General features: G+C 45.6%; 1 protein-coding gene across 1 annotated transcript in view; it reads right to left on the bottom strand.

Annotated features, from left to right (window-relative positions):
* The window catches only part of Fads2 (fatty acid desaturase 2), a 40,345-nt gene that overhangs the window by 11,907 nt on the left and 13,818 nt on the right, over positions 1-14,620 (bottom strand). Inside the window, exons 3-5 of the mRNA XM_028777566.1 lie at positions 13,394-13,591; positions 13,188-13,289; positions 6,917-7,042 (exon numbers count right to left, since the gene is read on the bottom strand). Of these exons, the coding sequence (XP_028633399.1) occupies positions 6,917-7,042; positions 13,188-13,289; positions 13,394-13,591 (426 nt within the window). The remainder of the gene's footprint in view (positions 1-6,916; positions 7,043-13,187; positions 13,290-13,393; positions 13,592-14,620) is intronic.

Below are 14,620 nucleotides of genomic sequence, written 5' to 3'. Positions count from 1 at the left end.
AATGTGAGAACCAACTTTTATCCCTCCCTCTGATTCCTGACTGGTTCTAGAACTGTAAGCCAAAGAAAATCTCCCTCCCCTAAGTTGCTTCTTTTCAGTCAAAGCAATGAGAAAAGGAACAGGTACACCTACAAAGCACAAACTGTGGTCTTAGGGATACCTGGCCCTGCATTTTGATAACTCTCCAGCTTGTTTTACTTGACCAATACCTTGTTAAGTCATGAGATTGAAGAAAGAATGGAGAGAAGTGTTTTAGAATGCACAGAGCTAGGAGAGTGCACATGTGGCTTCTTTTCAGAAAGCTGGACTTAACCAACAGAGACATTTCCAAGGGCTGGGAAGCTGGTGGCCTGGATGGTAGTTCTACCATGACTTTGAGTTTATCATTTCCTTTCTGCCTTAGTGGTTCCAGTTATAAAATGTTGATGACAGCTCCTGCCTCTTAGATTAAATATGGAAAAAGTAGAGTGAACACCTGAAACTCCTTGGGGTGCAGGTTCATAGAGTCACTCAGCAAGTTACTTTTCCTTCTAATTGAGGGTTGCCAGGCCAAAGTGTGGGGAAGAGAGGACACTGCTCATTCCCTTTCCTGTCTAACACAGGAAGTTTGGGAGATGACACAATTAGAGGGGAGGGGCTGGAAAGACAAATGGTACTTTCACCAACTAGGCAAGTGTGGCTTGTGGCCAGAGCCCAAGGTGGAGATGGTGGCACACACAGAGTTCTCACTGAACTGGGACAGCTGAAGCCCACAGCTGGGGGACAGGCAAAAGCAGTGGGCAGGAAGTGTTGCCAGCCCTGGTAGCCAGTGTGACCAGCTTCATCACCAGCCATATGTGATAGTTAACAATGACTGTCAACTTGACAAGATCTAGAACCACTTAGGAGATAAACGTTCTGGGTGAGCCTGTGAGAGATTACTTAGATTTGGCTAATTGAGGTGGAAGACCCCACTTACATGTGTGAGGTACCATCCCTTAGGCTGATATAAAACAGAAAGCAAGCTGAGCATAGCCTTCATTTCCACTTCATGACTATGGAAGTGATTCGACCTGCCAGCCTCCCATCCCTTCCGCTGTGCCTTCTCTAGAGTAATGGAATAACTCCCCTGGAACTCTAAGCCAGAATAAATCCTTTCTTCCTTAAATGGCTTCTTGTTAGGTTTCTGCTTTTGTAACAGTGAGAAAAGTAATTAATATATAAAATTAGTACCAAAAGTGTGGCCATGTATGATAATCCTGACTACGTGGTTGCTAACGCTTGGGAGTGGCTTTTGGGAGGAATGTGGAGTAAGCTTAAGAAGCCCTAAACTGCTGTAAGCTGGGCTTACTAGGCTATTCTTCTGGGAAGATCAGAAGGCTGAAAGGAGTGGAGGGGTGGGAGGGATGGCTCATGAGGTTTCAAAAGGGGACAAGCAAGGGGTCTTTCAGTAACTGGGTTAGAGGCTGCTTATGTGATCTTCTGGCAAAGAATCTGGACACATTATGCCCATGTTCTGAGAACTTGTGTGAGGCTAAATTAAAAACCAATGGATTAATTAATGTGTTTGGTGGAGGAAGTCTCAAGCAGAGGGGTAGCTGTCTGTGGCACAGTTCTTACTGTTCTTATCCAGAGCTACAGCAAAAAAAGGGACGGGGAGGAGGGTGTTAGAAATGTGCAGCTCAAACAAAGAAAAAGTTGTAGCTGACTCATCTTAAAACAGAGGCTGAGACTGTGACAGGGGCTGTGACTGTGGCTGTGACAGGGGATGTGACTGTGACTGTTCACAGGGGCTGTGACTGTGACAGGGGCTGTGACTGTGGCTGTGACAGGGGCTGTGCCTGTGATTGTGACAGGGGCTATGTCTATGACTGTGACAGGGGCTGTGCCTGTGTCTGTAACAGGAGCTGTGATATCCTCAGAAGGAAGCTGAATGTATAAGGTGAACTAGCTCAAGAGAGAGGCTAGAGTTTTCTAGGCAGCATTGCTACAGGGGCAAGGTCACCTAAGCCCTTCCGAGACCAGAAGTTTCTGTCCCAGTCCCCGGATGCTACCAACGGAGCTTTAGATTTTGGTGTTTCCATGTTGGGAATCAGTCCTGCCCTGTTGCTGTGCCCATCCTCTGGGGGTTTGAACGTTTGCTCTGGGCCAGTGTATGTTGGGAGTACAGTGTTCACAGTGAAGAGGCTGCCGGAGTCTCAGATGAGATTGTGCACTTAAACTTTTTAAAAAGGATGCATTTTTTTCATTTTTATTTATGTGTGCATGTGTGAATGAAGATACCCATGGAGGCCAGAAGAGGGTGTAGCTCCCTTGGAGCTAGAGTTACAAACTGTGAGCTGCCCAACATGGTTTGCTAGGATCTGAACTCCGCTAGGTCTTCTGGAAGAGCAACAATTGATTTTAACCAGCGCTTATACCTATGAACAGTATTAGAACTCTTAAGACAGTGGAAACTATTGAAGTTGGACTGAACACCTTTTGCCCTGTGAGATGCCATGAAACTATAAGAACAAGCAGGGGAGGGTTACAGCATAAAATGGATGGATGTGTTTGGGCATTAAGAGATGGTACTGTGACAGTTAGCTCTTGGTTATTCACTTGACAAGTTCCATAGACTCACCAAGAAACAAGCCTTTGGTTTCCATGGTGAGGGATTACCTAGATTAGGCTGACTGAGGTGGACTGATCTGTGCTAACTGTAGGCAGCGTTACTCCACATGCTGGAGTCCTAGATTGTGTAAAGTGGAGAAAGCAGGCGGAGCAAAGCTAAGCACAGGCATCCATCTCTGTTCCCAGCTGCAGATGCAGTGTCTAGCCAGCTCCTGTCCTGCCGTCATGCCTTCCTTACCATCATGGAGGATATTGCCCTTAACTCTAAGTCCTAATAAACCCTTCTTTCTTTAAATTGCTTCTTGTTGGGCATTTTGGGGCAGCAAGAAGAGAAATAAATGATACATCAGACACTGGCGAGGTCATGTTTCAGGTCTGAAACGAAGTATCTGAGGAATGACAGGGCCTTCTTTGTCTGTCTAGGGCTGAGGGGCGGTTTGGCAGGAGTTGCCACAAGGTCAATTGCTGCCACTGGGAACTCACAAATGCACATACAGGGCAACAAGCAACATGGCTGCAGCAGGCACTGGCAGGATGCTAGATGCTCATCCAAGTCTCCACGAAGCGAGCCACATATGTCCTGGGAACTGTGGTAGGAACTGAAGGCCTGCTAGACACAGGGAGATGAGAAGAAAGTACGCTTTCCTAAGTGGAAGAGGAAGCCCTCAGGCGGGTAAGCTGCTTCCACTTCTAGGAGCACACTGGCTAGACTATGAAGATGGCGACACAGTGAAGAGCCAGGGAGCAAACAAGATCGTTGCACACGCCACAGTTTAATTAGGCACCCAGCGCTGACACCCCAAGTAGAAACGACAGAGCAGTGCCAGTAGAGAGCAGACAGTGGCCTCCTTCTTTGTCAGAGTATGGTTGATTGATTGCCTTCCCAGGGCACTTAAACCATGGGAAAAGCTAGCATTATGAAGAGGCCTCAGGGGACACTACCTAGGCACAATGAGCTAGCCATCAACTCCAGATATTAAAAGGCAACATGTACATCTAAAAAGGGAGCATGCATGAGGTATTATGCAAAGCAGAAAGCTTTGTCTAGGCCACATAGCCTGAGTCCTGACAGAGGACAAACAGTCTAGAGCAGACACTGGGGTATAGGAGAGTTCACTCTGTTGTTTGGGAGGGGCACTGACCGACTTCAGAGGATGTAAAAGCAGACCATTTCACACCTAAATCCGACTGAGATGGCTCAGAGGCTAAAGGACGTTGATGTCAAGACTGACAATTTCAGTCGCATCCCCAGAACCCACATGGTAGAAGAACAGAACGACTCCTACAGGTAGTCCTCTCACCTCATGCCAATTAAACGCCTCAGCGTAAAACTACTTCTCACCCCAGACTAAAAGCTGAGGTGTGAACCTATAAAACACTGAAAATACTATGTGTGGAGAACTTTGTTAAACTGAAAAGAATATCCAGAGAGGAAACTGAATGCCTATTGCCACATAAAACAAACTCAGAACACCCTCCCAGAAGTCATAAATATGACCTGATGGTGGAGGCCTGCTCTTAACATTTCTGGGAATCGAATGCCCTTGTGGCTTGTCTGCTCTGGTCTTCTACACTGAGATAAAAGCCTTGTCAGGCATCAGTTCTGGAGCCTAGGATGGAGGCTCAAGCCCCTGAGGCATAGCTGTTGGGATGATTAGGGCTCTGTTGAGATGTGCTGGACTGTCACCTCAAGTAGAGACCAGGGCTTCTTTCAGCCAGCATGGTCTCTTGAGCACTTGCACAAAGTTAAACCAGAAACCCAGGAAACATGGAGTTTCTCTTGTGGACACCCGAATGCCCGAGAGACAGTTCCCATGGTGATGTTAGGCCTGATCTTCAAATGCCACTGCCAACAGGGCATCCCCAGAATCCCCTCCCAAAGCCAGCTCGCATTGGATAAGTGAGATGGGGCAGAATTCATCAGCAAATGTGTAGCTGCTAAGCCTGGCTTTCCTTTGTTTGTTAGGGACACAGGACTGTGTGGGGAGAGCCATCAGCATTACTACAGGCAGTAAGGAAGTCTTTGTCCTCACTATCAAACGGTTTCTAAGTCATCAACTCTCCTGTCTAAACACTTCTAAAACAAAGACAGGTGTTGGGCAGAAAAAGAAATCCCTGCCTAGCCAAAGTTCAGAACTGTGGCTGAGGTTCTGTGCACCTTGGATTAGACAAGGCTACAAACCAGAATTGAGGGGGACAGACTCTCTCTTGTCTATGTTATAAGCCTTGGATGCCAACAGAGCTAGGATACTCCCATGACCCTCTTTACTGAGGGTAAGTTTCTATTCTCTCATAACTGCTTGTTGAGGGCTCTGCTCTGCCTGGCGCTGTAATTTTTCCTCATGATAATGGCACTGAACCCAAGGCCTTGAACATGCTGGGCAAGGACTTTGTTACTGAACTATGCCCACAGCTTGTCTTGTGTTCATCCTCAGTGTATTATCTCCAACACACACACACACACACACACGAATAACTTTTTTCTCTTCCTTCCTTTTCATAAATTAAACCCTAATATAAAAGCTCTAATTTTAAAAAAATGTATAGAATGATTCCCCCCTCCCTCTATCTTTAAAAGGCAATCTCTTGCTATGTAGAACAGGCTGGCTTCAAATTCACAGTAATTCCTCTCAGTTTCCTAATGTCTGAGATTAGAAGCATACACAACCATGCCTAGACTGAACACATTTTTTAAATACAATGAAGGTGCTTTATTTTACTTACTTATGGAGCTATTTGTTTGTTTATTGATTGGTTGATTTAATGTGTTTGGATATTTTGCCTGTGTGTATGTATGCCTGTGCACTACTTGCATGCCTGAAGAGGCCAGAAGGTATAGGATCCTGTGGGACTGGAGCTAGCAATGGTTGTGAGCTGTCATGTGCAGGCACCGAGAACCAAACCGGGATCCTCTAAAAGAGAGGCTAGTATTCTTAAGTTCTGAGCCACCTCTGCAGCCCCACTATATATTTTTTAAATTAGTATTTTTTAAATTAATATTCTTTAAATTTTCATTTATATGTGTGTGTGTGTGTGTGTGTGTGTGTGTGTGCACGCATGTGCGTGTTACAGTGCATAGTGCATCTGCAGAGGTCGAAGGATAATTTAGGGAGTTTGCTTCTTTCTTTCCATCATCATGTGGGTCTCACAGATCAAACTCAGATTATCAGCCTTGGCAGCAAGAACCTTTACCCACTGAGCCACCCCAGGGGTCCTTTATTATTATTATTATTATTATTTTTTGACATTTGACTTTGACAAAATCTCATTATCTAGACCCAAGTTAAGCTAAAGTTTGAAATCCTCCTGCCTCTATTTCCTATTACCATGCCTGGCTGGGTGTACTTTTACTAAACAAAAGTAGGCGACAGGGTGTAGAATCACAGGAGAAAAGTGAGGTGCTCACTTATTTGTGCTTATCATGTGTCAGGCACTGAGTTTGAACCTGACAGTTCCCCAAAAGACAAATTAAGATCAGTAGCGCTGTTAAGTGAAATGGTGTCATGCTGTAAGATACAAACAAGTGGACTACTACACAGTCCTCAAGAGGATGACACAGTCTCCTTGGACTCATGAAACAAGATCTGCATTAAGAGAAGCAGTGAGCTGCAGAATAGAAGGCATGCTTTATTTCTAGTTTTTGTTTTGTTTTTTAAAGATATATGCATGTTCATTTGCAAACAGAAGATCTTGAGGGCTGGAGTTAGGGCTTAGTGGCAAGCACTTACAAAACTATCTGGCATCTCATTAACAGTGTGTTACTCTTGGGTCTAAAACCTGAGGCCAAAAGGCGATGGAGTTAAGACACTAAATATATATTTCAATGTTTGTACCAAGTAGGTCCTATATTTATAATAAAAAAATGATACTAAAGTAAGTGTGGATAAATAGAAGGAAGTGTCCTAGCTGTCAAAGATCTGAAGGCTTGTCCTGGCCTAACTGGTAAATGACCAGACCTTCCCACTACCACTTCCTGTTTGCTTGAGCCTTGCTTTCTCATCTGCTTAAACAGACGGCTGCTCTCCAGATAATGCTTCCTGCACATGAGCTGGCCCACTGGACCTATCCTGGAGGCCTAGAATTTTGCCTTCCTGAAACATTTGACCTACTTTCCTGTGGGCGGGAGGGACGTGCTGAGTCTGTTCATGAGGTGTCTAATACTCTGGAGGAATGTCACTTTATGTAGATTGCAGCTGGGATAACTTGAGATGACTAGGAAGGGGTCTGGGTGGAAGAAGGTGCTGATGTCCCGGTTGAATGCTGAGCCTACAGGACTCCTTCCTCCACCCATGACACCTCCTAATCAACACGATCTCACTCATACCTCAAGGGGCTGCCACTCGCCAAGGACAAACACATGCAGGCTCTTTATGTCCGGGTCCTTGTGGAAGATGTTGGGCTTGGCATGGTGCTGGAAATGTCGATGGTTCCACCAGTTGGCGGAGGCACCCTGTAAGGGGAGAGGAGTTAGGTGAGACATTAAGATCAGTGAGGCTCTAACACCAATAGCCAGCTTCCCCATCACACATGGGGTTCGTGCTTAGAGTCCCTGAAAATCAGACTATAACTCTGACACTTCTGAGCTCAGAATACTGCTCAGTTCTGAAAGAAATCAATTCACTTCTCCAGCCTCAATTTCCCCAGGACTTCAGAAACATTGAAATTATCTCTAACAGGGAACCAGCGGTTTCTTTCCTACGCACACGTTCAAAGAAGGATTCTCAAAAATAAACAGGACAGAGACAACTCAAATGTCCACGAACTGAAAATACAATGTGTTATCCTTAGAACAGAATGGTTTAGGTAAACTATAAAAAGGAATGGACTAGGCCAGTAACAGGGCTCAGTGAATAAAGGTGCCTGCCACAAAGCCTGACAAACTGGGTTCAATCCCTGGGACTCACAGTAGAAGAGAACCGACTCCTGAAAGTTGTCCTCTGATCTCTACATATATGCCATGGTACCCCTTCACCCAAATAATAAATACATAAATAAACGTAAAGCTTTATTGTTAGAAAACAATGGGCCTCTAACACAAGATATAAGCACAGACAAACCTAGAAACACCACACAAAGCAAAAGAAGCCAGGAAAAGGAAAAACAAAAACCAAAATTCTACTGCTCATGATCTCTGTGATGTGAAGCCCAGTGGAAGACAGTTGGTGACTGCCCAGATATCTCTGGGCAGTGAGCAATGAGGCAGAAACAGGGCTGGGGTACAGTGGCAAAGGGGCTGTTGATTTGTGGGGGCTTAAGCTGCGGGTGATAATGATGCTCTAAAATTGTATGCCCGAGGTATCAGTGGAATGTTCTGCAAGCTACCCCACACATTCACTTTAAGTGGGCAAATGGCTCTCGGTGTGTCTTATATCCCAACACCACTATTTTATCCAAACACTTCCCATGGATCAAAGGTCTTTGTGTAATAGCTGAAATCACCAGAGAGAAATACAGGGAAACACTTCAAAGTGTAGGCCCAGGTAGCCATTTTCTGAAAGGATATAGCAAGAATGAGACAGAATGGGAAGCAAACTGTGTTGGCTACTCATCAAACAGAATTATAGCCAAATGAATAAAGGGGTACAATATGAGGCATCAAGAGAATAAATAATCCATTCAACAAATAGACAGATGAATTTATGAGGCTGTTATCAGAGAAGCAAGTACAAATGGCCAGTCTATGAAAAAAATGTTCACTATCCTTAGCAACAGAGGAAATGCAAGTCACCACTATACCGAGACTCCATCTCATCCCTGTCAAAATAGTCACCATCAAGAAAACAAACAACAACCCTCTGCACATATGTAGCAGATATGCAGCTTGGTCTTCATGGGGGCCCCAACAACTAGAGTAGGGGCTGTCCCTGAATCTGTTGCATGTCTGTGGATCCCTTTCCCCTAACTGGGCCACCTTGTCTGGCCTCGGTGGGAGAGGATGCGCGTCGTCCTGCAGTGACTTGATGTCCCAGGGTGGGGTGATATCAAAGGGGCCTCCCACTTCTCAGAGGAAAAGAGGAAGAGGGAACGGGGGAGGAGCAGTGGGAAGAGGGACTGTGAGGAGGAGGGGTGGATATTTGGATACTAAGTGAATAAATAAATTAATGAGAAAAAGAAAACAAACAACAAATGCTTATGCACGTGTGTTGGGGTGGGGATGGGGATGCAGATTTGTCTAGCCAGTATAGAAAAGAGCATAAAGCTTCCTCAAAAGAACTAAAATGAAAAGTACTACATGATCCAACTCTACCACTCCTGGGATAAATATCAGACGGACTCTAAGTCAGCACATGATACTCATGTTCACTGAAGCGATACTGAGAACAGCCAAGAACACCTGTAATCCCAGCACTTGAAAGGTAGAGGCAGGAGGATCGGGAGTTCAAATGAATGAATGAATGAATGAATGAATGAATGACTGTGAGTTATGGAGTCTGCCTAGGCACCTTTCAGTGGGTGAATGGATAAAGAAAAACATGGTATATACTAACAGAGTATGATTCAGTCATGAAGAATGAAATTGTGTCATTTTCAGGAAAAGGAACAGAAACAGAGATCATGTTAATAGTCATGTAAGTGAAATAAGCCACACATTTTCTCTCAGACGTGGACTCTATATTTTAAAATAAAGATATTAAGGTAAAGTGAGACCATCTGGGAAGGAGTGAGACCAGAAGGAGAAGAGAAGCCAACACTAGGAGGTGGTAGAGGGTGAATTTGAATGGTGTCTCCTACACATGAAAGAAAATGTCCTGATAAAATCCAGTGTTTTGTACAAGTCACAATGTTGAAAAGTTAACATAAGCCTACAAAGAAAGGAGGGAAGAAAGAAAACGAAGGAAGGAAGGAGAGGGGGGAAAGAAAGAGAGAGAGTGATTGAGAATAGTTGAGTGTGTGTGGGCGGATCGCAAGTATTCCAAGAAGTGGGGGGAACGTATCTTAGTTGATATGGTTCTTCTCTGCCATGAACCCCTTCCAATGACCGCAGCTGACAGGCAGGGAGAAGCCAACATTTAGGTGACACCGTGGTCCCACAATACAGAAAACACAGAAAGGGGATCTTTCTATTTATTTGAATGCCACAGGTTACTACTTTGTCACCAGTTCTCAAAGCCTTTCCCGGAGGTATGTCACTCAACAAAGTTGCCAGGTGGTCCAAGCAAGACTCCAGTCTTTTCTGTCCCTTCAGCAGGTGAAATGGTGGACCATGGCTGGCTCTGACCATCTGTGAGCAGGTCTATTTGCTCAAAACAAGCTTCTCACTTGTGGAGTGTTTTGGACAAAAACACTGTCTGGACACTGAGAGCATGGATGGGGATAGTTAGAAACAGCTGTGGTCTCTGCAGCGACCTCCAGCCCCTGTAAGCAGCAGGCTTCAAAACCGATCACCGCAAAAAGCAGCATGTCAGAGTGTGGGAAAGGTCCCAGGCTTAAGGAGTCAAATGATGTGTTTACATCTGAAGCCAAAAGGAACAAAATTGCCAAGAAAAGAATCAGATGGAAAAGTCTCTGACAGCAACACTGAGGAGTAAGGATGTTAACGAGTAAGCCAGCGGTCAGCCCACCAACCTGGAGATATTTGTGGGACGAGGAGTGAGAGCCGTGGAGGTGGGACACAGACTTTGGACTTTGGACCAGACACCAGGATATTTTAGTTGTTTATGCTGTCTTCCCCACTTGAGTCTCTCCCATTCTCCATCACCAAGCAAAGCCCTACCTATCAGAAATTCCTCCTCCATGGCACAATGATGCCTTCCGTGTTCTCAGAATGAGGACTGAATGGTGCCTTCTCCAAGCCAGCTTCTGGGCTGGGCCCAGTGGTGAGCCAAGAGACAATGTGCTTATCTGGGCCAGCCTACCTTGGCCTCTCCTATAGTAGGCCTGGGTCACAAGGTGCACCAGCACACCTGGCAAGAAAACTCCTTAGCAGAGGTGTAGCCAGCAGAGCTGGGCAGTTATATGATGACCAGGGGTGTAAGAAAAAGTATGCACTCTAGCAAATTCATCTGTAATCCTTTCAAAATCTACTTTGGGGTTCATCTTGTTTTCAAGTGAGACACTTTCAGACATACTTAATTACGTTATCTTCCTTCTAAATGGAGGTATAACCAAAGGGCTAGAGCTGTAGCTTGGTGGTAGAGCACTTAAACCCAGCATGAGCAAGCTTGCCCTGGCTTCAATCCTCAGCACCACAGAGTTTTTTTTCTTAATAAAGGAAAGGCATACATTTTTTTTTGTTTTGATATAAATAAAATACTTTTAGCAGACTTTTCAGGTTTTGAACATTTTATATTTTGTTGTCCTGGAGTTAAGAGAATTGATCATTTAAGAAATGATACATCAAAGCTGGGCATGACAATGTGGGTAGTCAATCCCAGAACTCAGGAAGCAGAGGCAAGCGGACCTCTGTGAGTTTGAGGCCAGTCTGATATATGTGGGATAAAGAGGAGGAGGGGCATCACCACATATATAGATATAGGACTGCATATTTGTTTTTGAGAGAGGATCTCATTTAGCCCAGGCTGGCCTTGAACTTGTTATGTAGCATAGTATGGCTTCCAATTTCTGATCCTCCTCCTCCACATCCTGAGTGCTAAGATCACCCATGTGCACCACCACACCAGTTTATATGGTACTGGGGATGAACCCATGGCTTCAAGATGCTCAGTGAACATTCTACCAACTGAGCTACAACCCCAGCTCCCAGAGCTCCAATTCCACCAGCAAAGGCTTCAGTAAGGAAGCCAACTCTCTGTCCTGCCCTTGTTTGTCTGATATAAGAGCTGTGTTTCAAGCTATCCATCAAGGACACAAGGCCTTGAGCAGGAAAGGCCCTCAGGACCCTGCCAGAACCTGGAAATAGAATAGTCTATCTTTGTTCATGGCATAGGGAGAACAGGGGTAGTGGGTAAAATGTTTCTTTCCTATACAGAGGAGGAGTTTATGCTACAGAGGACAGTGCAGAATGAAACAATGCACTTGTGTGTATCCCCTCTGGAGGTTCTGGGAAGAGTCCAGGTTCCCAGCCTTGGAGGCTCAGGTCCAGGTAAATTGTTAGCTGGGAGCTGCTATGTAGCTCATTGCTGGCTCACCCATAATCCAATCTGGCAAGCCAAGGGCACAGGGGCGTGGGCGCAGAGTGGAGATTTTTAATCCGGACACAGGGCTCTTCCCCAGCCAAGGACAGGAGGGTAGTCTTAGGGATCCAGCATTTCTAAGGAAGCAATAGATGCTATTGGGATGTACTGACTACGGGAGGCAGTAAGGTTTGTTTGAAAGAGTATGTTATGGTTGAATATGGCACATCACCAGGAACTTGCGGGTTGTATCCTCAGTCCCACACCAACTGCGTTATTTTAGCAGATGGTAGGAGCTCAAGGAGATGGAAGAAGTACTCAGTGGAAGGAGGGATACCTTTGAAAGTTTTGTCTTCTTCTTGGCCCCTCTCTTCCTCCCCATCCCCTTCCTGTTTGCCTTGAGCTAAGTGGCTTCTGCCACATTCTCCTACCAGCAGGGTCACCATAAGACCAGAATTAACAGAGCCTGGGAATGTGCAGTGACAGTTTTAAAACCACAAGCTGCTGAAAGAAGTCTTCCCTCTCCTATGTTGCTTACATCTGGTATTTTGTTACAGTGTTGAGTACATTGGGCAAGAAATGATTTCCCAAGTAGAGGTGACACCAGTCAGCTCAGTTCAAGGTCACCAGCAAGCTTGGCTTTATAGACTCACTTGACTTTAACACTTCTCTTCAAGGGTCATGGTCTCATGTGAGCATTTTACACAACTTGCCCTTTTGTTTAGGTAAGTATTACATAGTTTAATGTCACTCACTAAAGACTTACCTAAAGTGACAGTAGAGGTGATTTGCCACTCCTGAATTACAATGGCTTTGGATTCTATAGCAGCAAGCCACAGACCATTAACTAACTAACACCCTATATAGTGACTGCTGTTGCTAAGCTGTGAGGTTTGGTGGATGATGTGAGTTACATACATTTTTAGCATGAGATATTTTCTATTTACAGAGAGCTTATCTACTGGGATGGTCACTCAGGCTGCTACTGATACACTCTTCTATCCCCTAGACTCCCGTCTCCCCTTCCTTCTCTTCTCTTCTCTTCTCTTCTCTTCTCTTCTCCTCTCTTCTCTTCTCTTCTCTTCTCTTCCTTTCTCCCCCCCTCCCTCCCTCCCCCCCCCTCTCTCTCTCTCTCTGATATTCACAACCACTGAGCTATCTCTCCAGCACCAAGCTGTCTCCCTTGCCCCCAGTTTTCAATGTTGTGTGCACATGTAGCTCCATGTTTGAGGGGAGGCTTACATGTATGCACATGCACATGGAGGCTGGACAATCTTAGGTGGCATCCTCAGGAACACTACCCACCAATTTTGAGACAGAATCTCACTGGCTTGGAGCACAGCAAGTAGTCCAAACTGCCTGTATTGAACCCTATGGCTTCTCCTGTGTGTGCCTCTCCAGTGCTGGCATTATGAGCATGAAGCAGCATGGCCAGCAGTTTTACACATGCTGTGAGTGTCAAACTCAGGTTCTCCCAAGAGATTTACTGACTGAGCCATCACCCTTAACCCCAGTACTTACCTTTAAGTGGCCAATGACAAACTTGTGGACAATGTGGTTCCATATGGATTTCTTATAGACAGAAAGGTGGCCATAATCATGTTGCAGCCATCCAGCTTGGGCCTGGGGAAAGAGGGCTGTGGTTGTCATTGCAGCATCAGCAAATAGCCAGGAGGCATCTGAGAGGTGGGGATGTTCAAATGATGCTCAAGGATGTCAGGCCTCACCTGAGAGGTAGCAAGGACAAAGGCTGTGATGAGGGTGGGGATCCAGCCATTGCCGAAGTATGCGAGGATGAACCAGGCAATGCTTTCCATGACGACGATGTGGGACAGGAGGAGAAAGAAGAACAGGTGGTTGGTTTTGAAAAGATTCATGTCCTCAGCAGTCTTCTTCAGGGCCCTGAAGTCCTCGGTGATCTGAGACTGGTGAGCAAGAGACACCACAGAAGAGAATCAGCCACTAGACCTCTCAAGGGGACATGTGTTTGAACACAGTATACACTACAGCTGTGGCAAGCACCTTAAACTGTGTGAGCCCAGCTACTAGGTGCTGCAATGGTCACCATTACTACAGACATGATACATCTGGGTAAGTGGCAGAGGAGAAATCAGATTGGAAAGTGTGCATTTTTAATCATACTCAGTGAATTAAATCAGTCTCAGAAAGGCAACTAGCTCGTGTTTTCCCTCAGTTCCCTCGTGGATTCTAGAGTTCATACATATATGATGACTTCTATGTACAGGTGACACTAAACTAGGGGTGAAACTGTGTGAGGACAAGCAAGACTAACAGGGCTGGAGAGATGGCTCAGCAGTTAAGAGCGCTGGCTGCTCTTCCAGAGGATCAGGGTTTGATTCCCAGCACCCAGATGGTGGCTCTCAACTGTCTGTAACTCTAGTCACAGGGGCATACAACACCCTTTTCTGGCCTCCAAGGGATGCATATGATGGAAAGACATACATGCAGGCAGAACATTCAAATACATAAAATAAAAATAAAGGTTAAAAAATGTAAAGGACCAAAGGAGGGCTTAGGAAGAGAGTGGAGGGTTATGGGACAACATATCTAAGTACACTGTGTTTACTCAAGCATGTGTGTGTGGAAATGGCCTCCTATAGCTGTAGTAATAATAGCAATAATTAATAATAAGCGTCATGTATCTTCTACACCAGTGTTCTCAGGAGCATTACTTCCAACAGGCAGAAAATAGGAACAGGAGCCAGAGCAATGGCTCAGTGGTTAAGAGTGATTGCAGCTCTCACGAGGTGGGGGGTGGGGTGGGGGCTGGTTCTGTTCCTGGCACCCATGTAGGGCCACTCACAGCTGCCTATAATTCCAGCTCCAGGGACCTAAGGTCTTTGGGCTTCCATGAACACCCATATGTACTCCCCTCTCCCTCTCCCTCTCCCTCTCCCTCTCCCTCTCCCTCTCCCTCTCCCTCCCTCCTTCTC

Source organism: Grammomys surdaster, unplaced genomic scaffold, assembly GCF_004785775.1.
Source record: "Grammomys surdaster isolate TR1022 unplaced genomic scaffold, NIH_TR_1.0 310, whole genome shotgun sequence".
NCBI lineage: Eukaryota > Metazoa > Chordata > Mammalia > Rodentia > Muridae > Grammomys > Grammomys surdaster.
This window is presented reverse-complemented; position numbering and strand designations above follow the sequence as displayed.